The 15,245-nt window shown below is 39.6% G+C and overlaps 1 protein-coding gene across 6 annotated transcripts in view; it reads left to right on the top strand.

Annotated features, from left to right (window-relative positions):
* The window catches only part of slc2a9 (solute carrier family 2 member 9), a 106,700-nt gene that overhangs the window by 75,245 nt on the left and 16,210 nt on the right, over positions 1 to 15,245 (top strand). For all 6 annotated transcript variants that reach the window (XM_022745196.1, XM_022745197.1, XM_022745199.1 and 3 more), the window contains one exon: positions 13,722 to 13,849. In XM_022745196.1, coding sequence (XP_022600917.1) covers positions 13,722 to 13,849 — 128 coding nt within the window. The remainder of the gene's footprint in view (positions 1 to 13,721; positions 13,850 to 15,245) is intronic.

The raw sequence follows: 15,245 nt of genomic DNA, 5'->3' as shown, positions 1-15,245 counted from the left end.
GATTTTCAATTATGTGTCAATTAAAAAAAAAAGAACAACTAATAGTTGGATCAAATATGCATTAGTCTGGAACATTTAGAGACAGGTCGTATTTACACCATTCATATGGGTTGTGGTGTAAACCTAAATGGTGTTTCTGTTTTTACTAAAATTTTGCTTTTATACAGAAATGTAGGATAGATACATCATGTGTCACACTCGGCAAGTTAGTCTGCAATACACAGCAAACAAATGTGCAACACACAAAGAGTTTTACTGTTCTGAACAAGTGGTTGAGCAGACTGAGCAGACCCTTCGGTCAAGTGGTCAAGCAGAGTCTATGGCCTCATCATTGTCGGATGGTGTATTAACTCAATTCTCCTGGGAGGGGAAAAGGCCGTGGCTGGAGTAAAGCCAGAGATGTGGTTACAACATGCTGACAAACAGGCCATAGTGTAAAAGACAGGAGACCACTGAACAAGATGAATCACCTTTCAGCAGGGAATGTGGAAATAAATATAGATTGGACAGCCAGACATGCTTCTGTGACAGTTGGCAGGTAATGGGAGATACCAGGAGTGAGATGTGAACACTTCCTGACAAGAGTGGCATCTGCCGCTTTTTAGGAGCCACAAGCAAAATGTACAGGGACAGACTCGCTGTGGAGTGAAATCAAGCCAAGGTGAAACTTAATGGTGTGTGGCAGCCAATATTAGAGCAAGATTTAATTAGAACAGCAAGAGAAACAAAGGCAGAAGTAAATGCTGTTGGGCTATGAGTTTATGTGAGAGAAATGGTGTCTGTGCACCTGAATGTATTTGTATGTGAGTGTGTGTGGCTCTAATCATCTTTCTATCTACCACCTCATTTGGATAATGACTTGTTATTTATCTTATCTTAATTGTATACAGGCATGCAATTGCTACTATTTAATATTCCTGTCTTGCAGTACTGTATTTAGTTTGAATACTTTCTCATTTTGACTCACATGAGTATCTAGCATCTAGCCCCTATTTTAATGTGCACCTTGCCACAATGACATTTAGCATAATAATGTAAATCATAATCATATAATAATCTACAGAATTCCCTGTAATTCTCAGTTGTCCCTCAGTTGATTGCATCCCACATATAAATGGGGCTTCCTGAGGAGCAGAGCCTGATGCTGATTGTTGATTTTTCTTACCGGGTTACTCCCACAAATATTGTTGTACGTCCCAAGACTGATGTCTCCCGTGAGATGACTTATATAATATTCCCTCCATGTACACAGATCCCTGAGAGGAGTTTACTATAAAGCAGGAAACGATGTCTTCTTCACATAGATCCTACAACTGTGACATTAATCTTGTGCCAGGAGCCTGTCCTCCACAGGGACGGATTTATTCTCCTCTGGGTCCTGAAACATTCGCTATGGAAGAGTAAACTGAAGATGCCCTCACTTCTAGATTCATCCCTCGCTCTGCTGCACCAGCTGTAGAACAAGGATTTTCTTTTGAGGGAAGGGCAGACTGAGGGCTCCGATAGTATTTACTATCAGCTTTTACACAGCAGCAATGTCAAGAACTGCTGTCCCCTTCACCATGCTCACCCATTGAACATCTTAATAGTGACACTACAGTAAATTCACTAGACTCTACACTTAAGGGACAGCGGCAACCATGTGAGAAGAGCATGACATCACCTTGTCACAGCAACAAAGCACTAAAGCCATTTTTCCACGGGGTTTGGAATACTCACATGTAGCTGAACCGTGACCTTTCAAGACAAGCTAGTGTGGTGCGAATGATTTTTCCACAGCACCGCAAGGTAGATTTTCGGTGTGTTGGCTCTCGCAAACCACCGCTGACCCTGTCCTCAATCTAACCGGCTCACTGTGGTTGTTTCTTCTCACACCAACCCCCCCCCCCCCACAATATTTGAAACTAATCTGCTGAATAAATGGTGTAGAATATGTCCATATCTTGCTGTGAAGATACAGCACTGCTAACCACTCGTCCAATCTCTGATAAAAAAAAAACATTGAATTTCATGTAGTTGCTTAACAATAAAAGCCTTCCGCTGCTTTACTGGTTGAAAGTAAAGCAGCAACAACAGGAAATGTTCAGTTTCCATTAACTGTAACCTAACACATCTCCAATACGGTAAACAGTAAAACAGTAAAGTGCGGGTGATATCTAAAAGTAAAAACATCAATAAGAGTCATATTAAACTTCAAACTACACTGATTTCGTTGCAAGTCATAAATCTACTGAGAACTAGACACAGAGATATGTGTTGATCGATTTAGCACAGGAGGAGCCACTTGTGTGTGGACATCTGTCGACCCTGCTATCAAACCGCAGTAGCACAGGTTGCCATAGTGATGTCCTGCCATATATGTTCACGGCTTGGTGCAACTCAAGTGGGTTAAACGGTTCCTGTGAAAAAACGCCTCAAAAGTATCTGTTACATGTGATGTCTTTCAGGCTTTGATGAATAATTCTCTTCCATAGATGTTTTTGTCAATCTGTATGACATCTCAACCACTCGGAAAGCTACTGAGGCATCATCTGTACTATATGTCAAACCATCAATATGTGAATGAATGTGTGTGGGTTTAGTGCTCTTCAGATCTTTCCACAGCTAGATACAGTCGCCAGTGTCAGCATGGATCCTTTTGTAAGTCTGGAGAACTGTAGAGCGACCCTGGCTTAACCTCCATTAAACGCAAACCTCTGGAAAATTAAATTTCAGCTGCACAAATGCTCTCAGTAACAAGAGGAATGATTGTTTTACACAGAGTGCAAAAGCTGAACTGGTATTTTCAGAACTTGCAATGCTGCTAAGCCATTGCCCCACTGCTGTTTAACCCTGACCCTCTACAGTCATTTATAGTAGAGTACACTTCTAAAGTGGCACAGTGACTGCAAGCTCCACATGCGAGCAACATAAGTCCTCCAAACAGTCTCCGCTGACTTTCTGTGCCCATTCCCAGGCAACCTTGGTCATAATCTCACTGGATTTAAATCCTGGCCTTCGTCCCTCCCTCCACTGTCAACACCGCTGTCATGGATGTTGCTATCAGGATCTTCAAGGCAGCTCTTTTTTTAATCTCGCAATGACCATCGCAAGGTGAAACAACCAGCATGATTAATCATCATATTTTCTGTCTCCACGGACTGCCGTGTAATGTTGCTTTCAATTAAAGCCACCACTTTTTTTGTCAAGACTTTGCTCCTCTCTCCTCTGGTTTCCATCTGCAATCTATAGCCCAAGCTGTGAGAGCAAATGGGGACCTGGAGATCATGCTGCAGTGTTTTTCTTCAGTAAAGTGTTTTTCTGGTGTGGGCAGAATGTGAGCTTAACTCCCTGCAATTTTCTTCCACAGGCCTCTCGCCTTCTGTGTGTCAGACGACCTCAGAGAAAAGAGCATGAACTGAGCAGGTTCTAGGGAGTTTGTCGGGTGCTGTTGTTTAGCCTTTACGGGTTTTTTCTCTCCCAGCACACCCCTGGTTCATCAGGTTAATGATGGTCTGACTATCACCATGGGAGTACAGAAACTGTCTCTGTTATGTGAAGAATTAGTTCAGTAACTGTGGCAAATAAAAAGTATATTACAACTTCTCATTTCTGACCAAACCACACTGATTGACTCCTGCTCCAAACCAATCTGGCGCTGTCAGCTAAAAGCTGTTGTTTACATGCTTACATGCAATATTCAGCAGTTATAATACTTACCAAGTTCACCATATGAACATGTCAGCATGCTTACATTTTCTAATTAGCACAAAACACAAATTAAAACTGAGGCTAATAGAAATAGTTTTGCAAGTTTTTGGCTATAAACCACAGTACTGGACAAATGGAAACTTTGACCTGATGGTGGTGCTACATGAAAAGTCAGGGGATCCCCAAACTGATTTATAATTCATCCTTTGGGCAAGATATTTCACTAAAAGCAAAAGATGTTAGCAGCACTAGAGATAAATTCAAAGAATCAAAGTCATTTGGATTGATCCTCTGGGCACTATGAATTCACAAAATTTAAACATAATCCATCCAGTAGATGTTGAGATATTTCAGTGTGAACCAAATTTCTGACCCACATTGCCATCTCTAGTCACACTGTTAGTTTGGCTAAAAGATCTCAGGATTATCCACAATACACATGCACTAACATCCAAAAACTTCTGCTCTACCCTCTGCTTGATAAACCCCAGCCTTTGTCAACCAAGCCCAGGAAAATGACAGAAATGTTAGATGCAATGGCTGGCAGTCAACCTAGCTTCCAGAGACAACAGCCTACTTTGGCCACAGGAGAGCAGTAAATTACAGGATGAATGCCAACAGGCAAAATCAGATCCTTTATAGGACAGAACGATATCCTGAAATGTAAGGAGAGATAATTCTTCCATTTCGTTATTGTTCTAATTTATGTCTATTTTTAGCTTTAATTGGTCAAACACTGCCAGCCCTGCTTGCCCTGATGGCACGCCACCGACTTCAGTGATGTGATAAATCATTCAAACATACATTCAACACAGATCAGTTTTACTAATACAACAAATACATTTTAAAGCATCTTTAAAAGGGAAGTAGTCCTGAGTTGCTGCTGTTACATGTCCAGTTTACTCTGACAGCTGGGCACATTGCAGTATGAGGTGACATGTTGATGGCAGCTTGTTATATCAGCTCCACACATCCGCTGCAGCATCCGAATGCTAATAGATTTCCAGCAGCCGAGCGTGTCTCTCCAGTGAAAGACTTCTGCATAGGAAGAACTGACACTGATGGTGGATCTTAATGAAATTTTAGGACAAATGGAAGTCCACTTATCTTTACTTGTATACATGTATGTGCCAACACATTTTAGATACAGTTAATGTTCTTTAAAATGAGGACTGATTATATAGAACTGATTATTGCTTTCTATCTGAGCTAAGAGACAAAGACCTTGCAGCTGGAAGTTTTTTAAAAAGATGTTGTTCATTGCTTTACACTCAATAAAAATAAAAAAATATTTAATTTTGGACTTCTTAAAGCTAGTGCTCAGCAAGTGAAATACTGCTGCAACACACAATACTCAAGCCATTTCTGATCCTATCACTGTACTTGCTTTTTGAAATTAACAATATTTAAAGTATGTGAAGCATTTAATCTAAACTTAACATAAACTCATACATGCTGCTAAAGGTCAATGCCAATTTTTCACTAATGCTGCATACACACTGAATGTACTACATGTTTCTGTATGAACATCCACATGTTTGTCATTCTTTTCATGCTGCTGTGACAATGATGTTTCATGTGATTGTGTGGGAGGGTAGTATTCTGCTGTTGTGACATGATTATCCCATTATATAATTAGTATTTATTTATAGCATGTGAATTGTTGTTAGATAATATCACAAGCATACTGTACATCTGTGAGCAGTGGAGCAAACCATATGAGTCACTACAAGGGCAAAGGTAGTGGTTGTAGAAAAATCCTCCTAATTGGGAGACACAAATATGGATCATTTACCGCTGTTGTGCCATATTGATAAAAATGTAATAATTTATGTTTAGTATTTAAAAACTTGATTTATCATCCAAACTTTCTTCAGCCATGAAGTGAGATTGCTGGTACACTGATAAACTATACAGATGAGCTGGTTAAAACTCCTGTCAGAACCAATTGCGAGTGAAAAAAATAGTGGCCTCTGGTGCTGCCTTCTCACCGCTTTCCTGTCATCTGTGGCTCTCTGCCTGAGGCACAATAGATCAGGCTCCAGCACTGGTGGAGTGTGGCCAACCCCCCGAAAATGTGATGTCTCATGAGGTCAAACTGAAACAGAAGGCACTGCACTAAGTCTTGTCACAAATCCAAATCCTAAAGAATAGCTGTTTAATTTATATTTCTAACTACTATTACTTCATTTTTAGTTCTGGTCCTCAGACCTTTTCATATCAGGTATTTATATACAATCAATTGAATCTACTTGTTAATTATTACTCATTTGATGGTAAAATGAAAGTCAGACAGGTTCCTGAGTAGCAGGATTGATAAATGTTGCATTGAACTGATTGTCAAAGTAGTTTCCAATATTGATTGTAGGATAAACTTTTGACCATTTGTATTTTTGTGATGTATACAGTATAATAGGGCTGGACGATATGGAAAAAAATCTTATCACAATATTTTGTTCATATCAGTTGATATCGATATATATCACGATATAAATCAAATCACTATTTCTGTCAAGCTTAAATGTTCCTTTTTACTCCTAAGTAAGATGTGAAGATATCATAAGGTTAATTTTGGTTTAAAAATTATTTATTTTCGGTCAGAAGTTGAACATGACAAATATACTGTATTTCAAATGAATTAAATAGGTATATATAATAAAGTAAAATCTTAATTCTGACCAATCAAAAGCTTGGTCTAGAACTGTAAAGTCTTGCATTGTGTGTGCTCTAGCAGATGGCACTGCCTCAGATGGTAAAAAAAAGATTAGTGGTATTAACTGTCTTTGTGGGAACATGCTTTCGACACAATTTGCAGTGCACACGCTCTGCCCTGTGTGCATCAACCTAACCTGACGTGGCTGTAAATCTATTCCAGCCACATGATTGGTTCGGCACAGCGTTATTCTCTCCGGTGGACTGTCAAAATATCCTTAAAGTTTTTACTGTCCCTCTCCGTTTGCCTGTATTTCGGGGTGCACATTAGAGTGGGCTGCGTGTGGGCTCTCAACCAAGTCTGCACAGTCAGGGAGACAGGTACATGTAGTGGTGGCAAGAGTAGGGGATGAGCAACAAGAGCTTGAGGAATGTCGCCAAGAGAGGATAACTGCATCAGGTTTATAACCTTCTGACAGTTACGTCTTCTTCCCCTCATGTTGGACTGAGGGCAGACTGGACACTACAGTGACTCACCATCACTTCTTGAAGTACAAAGTGGTATTATGAGGCAAGACAGGCGTAGGCTAGCTGGTTAGCATGCTAACTTCAGTGGACATCTCTGCAACACAATACATAGATGTCTTTGACATTAGATCAAAACTGTTATTTCTTAACATTCTGTTGATAATCTTAGTTAATTTTTGAGTGTTTTAATAGTTTAAATACTCAGCTATTGCCCCTTTAATTAGCCATTGACTCTTTGACTGAATGTACACTAATCAGTGAGCCTCTTTCATATTTGGCTGGAAGGGAAACTTGCAAACTTTGGCTCTCAACAAGCATATGCTGGCCAAATAATATACATAGCCTAATTAGTGTACAGTCCCCGGTCTCACCCCAGCCATTTGAGACATGAGCTGTGCTGAAAGGCTATAAAGATAAATTCGGCCTGACATGGAACCTGCTGTGGCAACAAGTGCACTCATTAGCCCTCTCAAATCTGTAAGTTGTGAGGCTGGAAATACCTTCACAACATCAAGGATCATGACTGAGTGAAATATGACAAATACAGTTTGCACTCACATAGATTTTTAAGGCCAGCAGGGGCCTGATTTATCAGTTTTTACCAAAATAAATAAATAAAATAAAAAACTTTTATAAAATAAAAAACCTTTTTCTCTTCTATCCATCTTTCTCTCTTATACACATAAGCTGCACAAATTATTAGGTGCACAACTCCCTGGAAAACACCATTTTGTACTGAGCGGATTATCTTGGAACAGATCTAAACTGAACACTCACTCACACACACACACACACACACACACACACACACACACACACACACACACACACACACACACACACACACACAAAATGCCCATGTTGGCTAGCCGCCCCACCCTCCCTGCATCATGTGTGAAGCAGATTTGTCCTTTCCTGGGAGAAGTGAAATCAGTGTTGATGTGACTGCACCCAAACGAAGATAAAAAATCTCTTCCTAATGTTTCCTGTTGATTGCTTGTCCTGCTTTTGTCATATGACAGTTACATTGATTAAAGTTGCATATCCTTTGTTAGAGGGATTCCTAACAGTAAAGAGAAGCAGGACTTGCCAACTAACACCTCACAGATACTGGCTGTGCCAATGCACTTTGTTAGTTCATGTAGTCATCAGTTGTATTGTATTTGGTGTAATTTGTATTCAGTGTTGAAAATGACCAGTATAGCAGTACTGTACAGTTGGGGATGACAACTGCAGCTCTCCTTTGATAGATTTATTTTGGTGACAAAATGATTTTTCTCTGTTTAGGCCACACGTTTTAGTCTCACACAGGGCATTAACATGTGTATCTGGGTAACAGTGTACAGCATAGATAAGGAAAACTACATAAATGCAAGGTATAAATGCACATAGATAAGATTAGATCAGTTACTCTGTACTCGGTACTGAATCTTGACAGGGACTAAACATACAGACCACATGTTAATACCAGGTGTAAAGGGGCCCTAGTGTGGGCGTGGAAAACTGAACTTCTTAACATGAGGCCATTTAAGGTTACTGAGGTCCAGACTTTGGTATTTATTCTGAGGTGTATATAATAAAAGCCATGAAAAAAACACTTGTTTGGTGCTGCAAAGATATTGTACAACACCAAGACAACCAATGTCTTTGTTGTGGTGTGTGTGGTGGATACAGTAAATGATCTCGTCAATACTACAGAGTATTTACTCAGCACAGTGATTATGTCGACAAACCAGACAGGCTGCAGAACTCACTGAAGCTCTACTGCGTGTAGTTCAATGTCTTTTCATCCTCAGACATGTGATCAATAGCTCCTGTGCGGTAAAACAGTGGCCGTCCATCATGATGCTGGCTAGTTAGTTTCACTTGAGTGAATTAACTAGCTATCTAACATTAATTCCATCCATATCAGACTGATAAACTTTCAGTTAAAGTGGAAATGCTTTTCTTTTAATTCAGTTTGAGATGAGGAGATAAAGACAGAGAGAAGGTGATGGAGATGAGAGGGGGAGAACAGGTACACAGAAAAAAGTGAAATCTAAGTAAGATGTAACATCTTAAATCAAAGCCATACATGCTTGTTTTTGTCTGACAAGATATTTCTCCTCTCCAGGCAGTTTTTTATGGCAGAGCATTTCGCTTGTTTCAAGCTTATTTCTACTTTCCTGTTTTCTTGGCAGATCATTTTTACTTATTTTAAGTAATATTTCCCCCATTATATTGCTGTTTTTCTTGTTTTTGAGAGCTGAGTTTTTGCAGTGCCCAGAATAGGATTAGCATTATGTCCCCGTGCCGTTGAACACAAAAACCAACTGACCTGATCATATTCAAACAATGTAGTCCTAATTACCACAGAGATATACAGCATGTTCTTTGGCAATTACAGTGGAAGCTATAGACTCTGTTTAACAACAACAGAAACCTAGCGTAACTGTATTGTCATAATATACAGTAGTCTTATTGTATAATGATATTATTGTATTTTTCTTATGTTGCCGTAATGTGTGAGACACTTTTCTATAATTTCCACTGACAAAGTTTTTTTGTGTACCATGCCCTCAAACCCCCCTAGCAAGCTCAGACCTTGGTCGGACCTGTCAACTTGTTCTGTATTAAACCAGACCACAGTCTTTTCCTCACCTTAACCAAGTGCTGGGAGTGCCTGCACATAACCATAAAAAAGTGTGATTAGATAAAATCAGATATTTTGGTTTAAAACAAATAGGTTGTCTGTGAAAATTTTACTGATGCGTTCAGTATCCACATATTTACTTGTTGAATAAAATACATAACCAACATTTCCTCATTACATTAATAGAGAACATAATCCAGGCGCAATTATGTTTCCTACAAAATGTATTTTCTGTAGCAGATTATTAATTTCTAGGTGACAGGGTTGTATAATCAGATTTAGATCTCCACCATTTTTTGTTATCCCTTTTGCCTCAGAGGTAATCAGTGCTATTTTGACCATTACTGCTGGTCCATGATGGAGGGTTGTATATGTTTAACAATATTATTTACCTTTCTTCCAATTTAAATATATTTAATATGACGCATATCTCTCATCTTTATCAGCAAGAACTTAACCATCATGCAATGAGACATATTGCACCCCCTCTTTTTGCAGAGCAATAAGATCCTTTAATAAGATTGTTTAATCCACATTCGCATTAAGTGAGGCTACCTTAATGTATGTCATCAGAGGAAAAATGAAAAAAATATACTATATATTTATGTTTTTACACAACTTGTTAAATCTTAAACAGACAACTCCCTCTGTCAGATTAAAACAAACATGGCTGTGTTTGAAGGAGCCCCAAAACTGACAAAATGTCAAAAATATTACTGAATACATCAATGAACATGATTGAATGGAGTGTAAAAAGAAATATAAAATGTTATACTTTTCCTAACTCTGAAATCAATTGGTTCAAAAAAAGTAAAGACTAATATTATTGTATTGTAAGTAATGTATGTAATGTGAACCTGGAATTGAGCCCAAAGTACAGAAACATCATAACAATCTGATGCTCTTTTAAACAAATTCATAATTACATGCATGTTTATGCAGCAGCAGGGGGTAAAGGGATAGGAATGAGGGTAGGGGGTTGTCAGGAAGGATAAGGGAGATGGGGGAGGTGGGGAGATTGGTATGGAGAAAGAGAGTGAGGGAGTTCAGCTGTAGTGGAGCACAGTTCAAGTGCTCCTGAGGAGCTGCAGTAACCAGGCTGTGCCCATACTATTCCTCACTAGATGATGGTTTTAAAACACAATTTTGTTGTGTACAAACCGAAAGAGGAGAAAAAAGAAGAGATTGGACATTTTCATATTGCTTTGGCATTTCACTGTGGTTTTCAGAAATGTTCAAGAGCTTTTTGGCATTTCTCTCCTTACTGAGGATGCTCTCTCAGGGGAGCCCGAGCACCTGCACTTCTTGTCAATGGCCATTAATTTGATTTAAAAGTTTTGGCTGATGACTGGTCTCTCATATGCACATGATTGCTGTGTGCAATCTGGCCAACACTGTGCATGCACAAACACACCCACAGAGTCACTTTTAATCAGCTGGCTACATTTGTTAAACAGCAAGGCAGCTTATTCAAATAATAGGATGGTTTATTATCAGAAACAATTAAATCTAAGAGGATGCTGGGGGCTAATGTGAGCCATTCCTCCCTTTATTCAGCTCTAAATGGTTTGTAGCTCATTAAGTGTCTTCTCAGAGACAACCAACAGCCCACTCTGAGGATAAAATGTAACATCCACAGATTTAGAGGAATACAGTATGTAGTTCCGTAACCTAATTTGATGCTTTTGTTGTTCTTTCAGCTGGTAAAAGATGCTTTACCGCCCACTTTGAAGTACATAATATTACACAACTACTGTCTGAAGTCATTTATAAACTGTAACTATAAGATGGTGTTTGGGGGAGCTTTTTTCTGGGGCTCTGTGTGTGGCTGTGAATATATATATATATATGTATATATATATATATATATATATATATATATATGTATATATATATATATATATATATATATAGCAAAACAGCCTACACACAAATGCATGTGCCTACCCTACATGTGTAGCAAGCTCCCTGAAACTGCTTACATACACCATTTCACAGCATGTCTCGCCCTGTACACTGAACACTATCCACACACCTATACCAATATTCTGTTTAGCCACAGCTCATTCAAAAGCATAAAGATAACACATAGTCTAGATAAGACATTACTAATAATGATATTATCAAAAGTGTGTGGCTGTGAATGATAATGTTTCTTTGGTTCTCTTTGTGTCTCTTCATCTCTTTATCTTGTTGTGTGATTGCGTTTCTGAAATATCTCTGTTCATGTGTGCATTCAGACTTTGAAATGAACATCGTAATCAGTCACATGTTTAAGTTCACATGTATTACATTATAGACCCGTAATCATGTTTTCTTTACACGGCTGCACAATATACACACACCCTCCACACATCACTGCAACCTCCATCTGTCCCCACAACTCCAAACTGGAGAATCTGGTTCCATCGCGTTGGCAGCTTTTTCTCGCTTATTGTCTGCAGCAGGGGTTCATGCAAGAATGCCTGTTGGCTCACACTTGATGAAATATGGATGAAAATGTCACTGTCCATTACATTTTCAACAGTGGCATTTCTCCTGCATCCACAAACAAGGGGGCAGAGACTTTTGCAGATCCTGTCTACAGGGTGTGTTTTGGACAAAGACTGTAACTGCATTTGTTTCAGCACAAACAGAGTCAGACCTGTGTTGTTAGACAACACAAGTCTAATTCAGTGGGGGTTTTTTCCGCTCAGGTCATTAAAGCTGGCTATTAATCTCTAACAAGGATGTGCCTCGTCCCTGCGACAGGGATTGATTTTTCTTTCTTTGGGCTGGGAGAAAACACTCTCTCATTTCAATAGACCAAAAATGTTTCTTTCACACCATTAAACATGTCAGTGAGCTGTACAGTAGCTTCAGCCCACATCGTTTTCTACTGCACTGTTGGGAGATGTTGACTTTTTTTTGTGTAATTTCTCACAGACAACGTCATCATTAAACCAATGTCACATATCATGAATGAAAAAATAGTGAATGTGCTTTTTGGACAGAAGGACACAGTCAGTGGTGAATATGACTTGACATTCAGTGTGTCTATTAACTGCTGCTCATGTTGTTTTGATCTAAAATCTCCAGGAAAAGAAATCGACAAGCAGCAAAGACAGTAAATTGAGCAGTCAAGGTTTTTGATGTAAAAGTTTCTTTTTTCTTTTTTCTTTTTTTGTTTTTTGCATTAACAGTGTTGGCTGACTGAGCATACAAACAGCTTTTGGCTGGGTGGGAAACTCTCCTCTAATTGAATCATTTGTACAAACAATGTGTTGGGGGAAAAACAAATCTCATTCATTGAACATAACATGTATCACTGAAGGAAAAAACAAACAAAAAAACACCCAGTCACTAATCCTGAAAACACACTCTCCGGTTGAGCAACAGTGCCATGATATCTCAAATATTACTTTAAAAAAAATATTTTTTTTTTCTCTCTTCCACATTCCTCTCAGACCTCTAAAAAGCTTTCCAATAATTACTGCTGCTGGAGATTGAAAGGAAATGGCGGAATTGGCTTAGAATATTGTTTCCTCTGCACTGATGGTGAAGTAAAGTGTCTCTGAACCTTTATAAGCTCTATTGTCTATTGTCAGTGGCATTTGTCATATAAGTCAAACAACAATAACCTGGACTGTTAAATTGTGTATGTCCTGTGTTGAGTTGAGACATGGCTCCTGTATTTATATGTTGTGAAATAATGAGGTTATTGTAAAAAATAAATGTCTATATGCAGATTTACTGGGAAGATGGGACATAATCCACCTTTTTTTTTTTTTTTAACTAGACAGCAATATAAGACAAACTCTGTAGCAGCAGCATCCGTACTCTCTACTGAGTTGGCAGTAGTCAGTCAGGATGGATCGCTGCCTTTTACATTTGAAGTCAGTGTGCCAGCTGTTTAGATTTCAGCCTCCAAGTTTGAAACCACCAAAGCCTCCTAATGTCAACATCTGCTGTTGCCGGTTCGGTAACATTGGTTGCACATTACACACTGAGCCAGATGAGCTGCTGACTTTCAACAAGGGGGCCGTCACCTTAAAAGGAATCAACTGTGATTGTGCCTGAATTAAACAAAAGTTGATCCTGTAGTGAGAGCAAACATCAAGTGTTTCCACTTTATAAAGTTTGTAAGCTCAGGATGCCGCTCAGAGCAAAGCTGTGTGTTTCTGTTGCTTGCTGCATGTAGTTTGTTGTAACTCGGCGTCTCTCTTTTCTCTTCTGTCAGGTGGCATCCCCTTCGTCCTGACCGGGGAACTGTTTGAACAGTCCTACCGACCTGCCGCCTTCATGATCGCTGGCACCGTGAATTGGCTGTCCAACTTTGCCGTGGGCCTCCTGTTCCCATTCATTCAGGTGAGCTACATCATTTAAATGTGTACACGCGTACACGTTTTATTAGGGGGTCAAGTTGTTGGAGCTGAGTCCGCCACAACGTCTGTAGAGATGCTTCGAATAAACAAGTGACACTTTTCTAAAATAAAGCGTTAGACACACACAGTAAGTCACTGGCTGATTGTCAGCTACACCAAACCAACACCAACTGTGTTTGTCACTTTAGCCTTCACAGTCCATTAAAGTTGTCAGCTCCTCATTAATCCCTGCAGTGGCTGCCTGCCACATCATGCTGTCAAGTGGTGGTGCTGCCTGCTCTCCACCAGCACCACCACCACCTCCTCTCTGGACTCATCAATCAACATACTTGTGATGTGATGTTTCTGTAGTCCTATCACATATCGTTATCTTTTTCATATACTACTCACAGGCAACTACTGAGCTCTAATGGTTGCTCTTGGAGGGGTCAGTGATCCCTGCAATTTACAAGATTTTCACAATAATGGTTTCAATTTAACGATGAGTGAGTGTCTGACTGAACGTGAGCTGCACTTCTTGTTCCTTTGTAGTGAGTTGAACATCAGTCCTGGTTTATACAAACAAGTTGTTTCAGACCTTCACTTTATCATTTTCTTTAATTTTAGTGGACATAGAAAAGATGATGATGGCAGAACAAAACTTTTGGCAGCCACTCCAGCGACTTCTGCAAGGTAGCTTTCATCATGCTGCTCTTGTGTTTCTCATCTTAATACGAGACAGACAGTCTTCAGTGCCAGTGTCATCACCACCTTGGTAGGAGAGCAGTCAGGAACAGCCATTAAGCCACGAAGGGTGTTCCACAGGGCTTTTGCTTTTATTACGCAACCCCGAGTATGAGATAGTGTTTATTTCCCCTGTCTGTATGCGATTTTAACTTCATAACTACGAGAGAGGGGTTGTAAAAGATATTGTCAAGGGAACTCCGCCCAATTTATACATTAAGTTCAGTTTACTTGTCATGAGAAGTACTATTCAGCCTGGGGATGTTTTTTTTTCTTTGGCTTTGCTTTGAGAATTAAAGAAAAAAGTCATCACCAAAAAACTGGAGGTATGACGTTTGACTGAAGTGGGCATATATGAGGCCTAATAAGGGAAAGTATAACATAGGAAATGAAGAATCAAGTGTTTTTATATCTTGACCCACTTACACTTTAAATGTGATATTGCAAAGTAGCCCTCAAGACTGCCCCCCCCCCCTCCTCCCTGCATCCCTTTTGATGATGATTTTGTATTGGGCTGTGAGCTCTGTCAAAATGCCTTTTAGTGCCCAGCAGTGTTGTGGCTGAACACATCCAGTGAGGACAGACTGCTGCTGCTGTCGTGCTGCTGACGTGCTGCTTTTGCTGCTCGGCCCTTGTAAACAACCTGTAATGGGTGA

The sequence above is a fragment of the Seriola dumerili genome, unplaced genomic scaffold (assembly GCF_002260705.1).
Source record: "Seriola dumerili isolate Sdu_G_001 unplaced genomic scaffold, Sdu_1.0 BDQW01000088.1, whole genome shotgun sequence".
NCBI lineage: Eukaryota > Metazoa > Chordata > Actinopteri > Carangiformes > Carangidae > Seriola > Seriola dumerili.
This window is presented reverse-complemented; position numbering and strand designations above follow the sequence as displayed.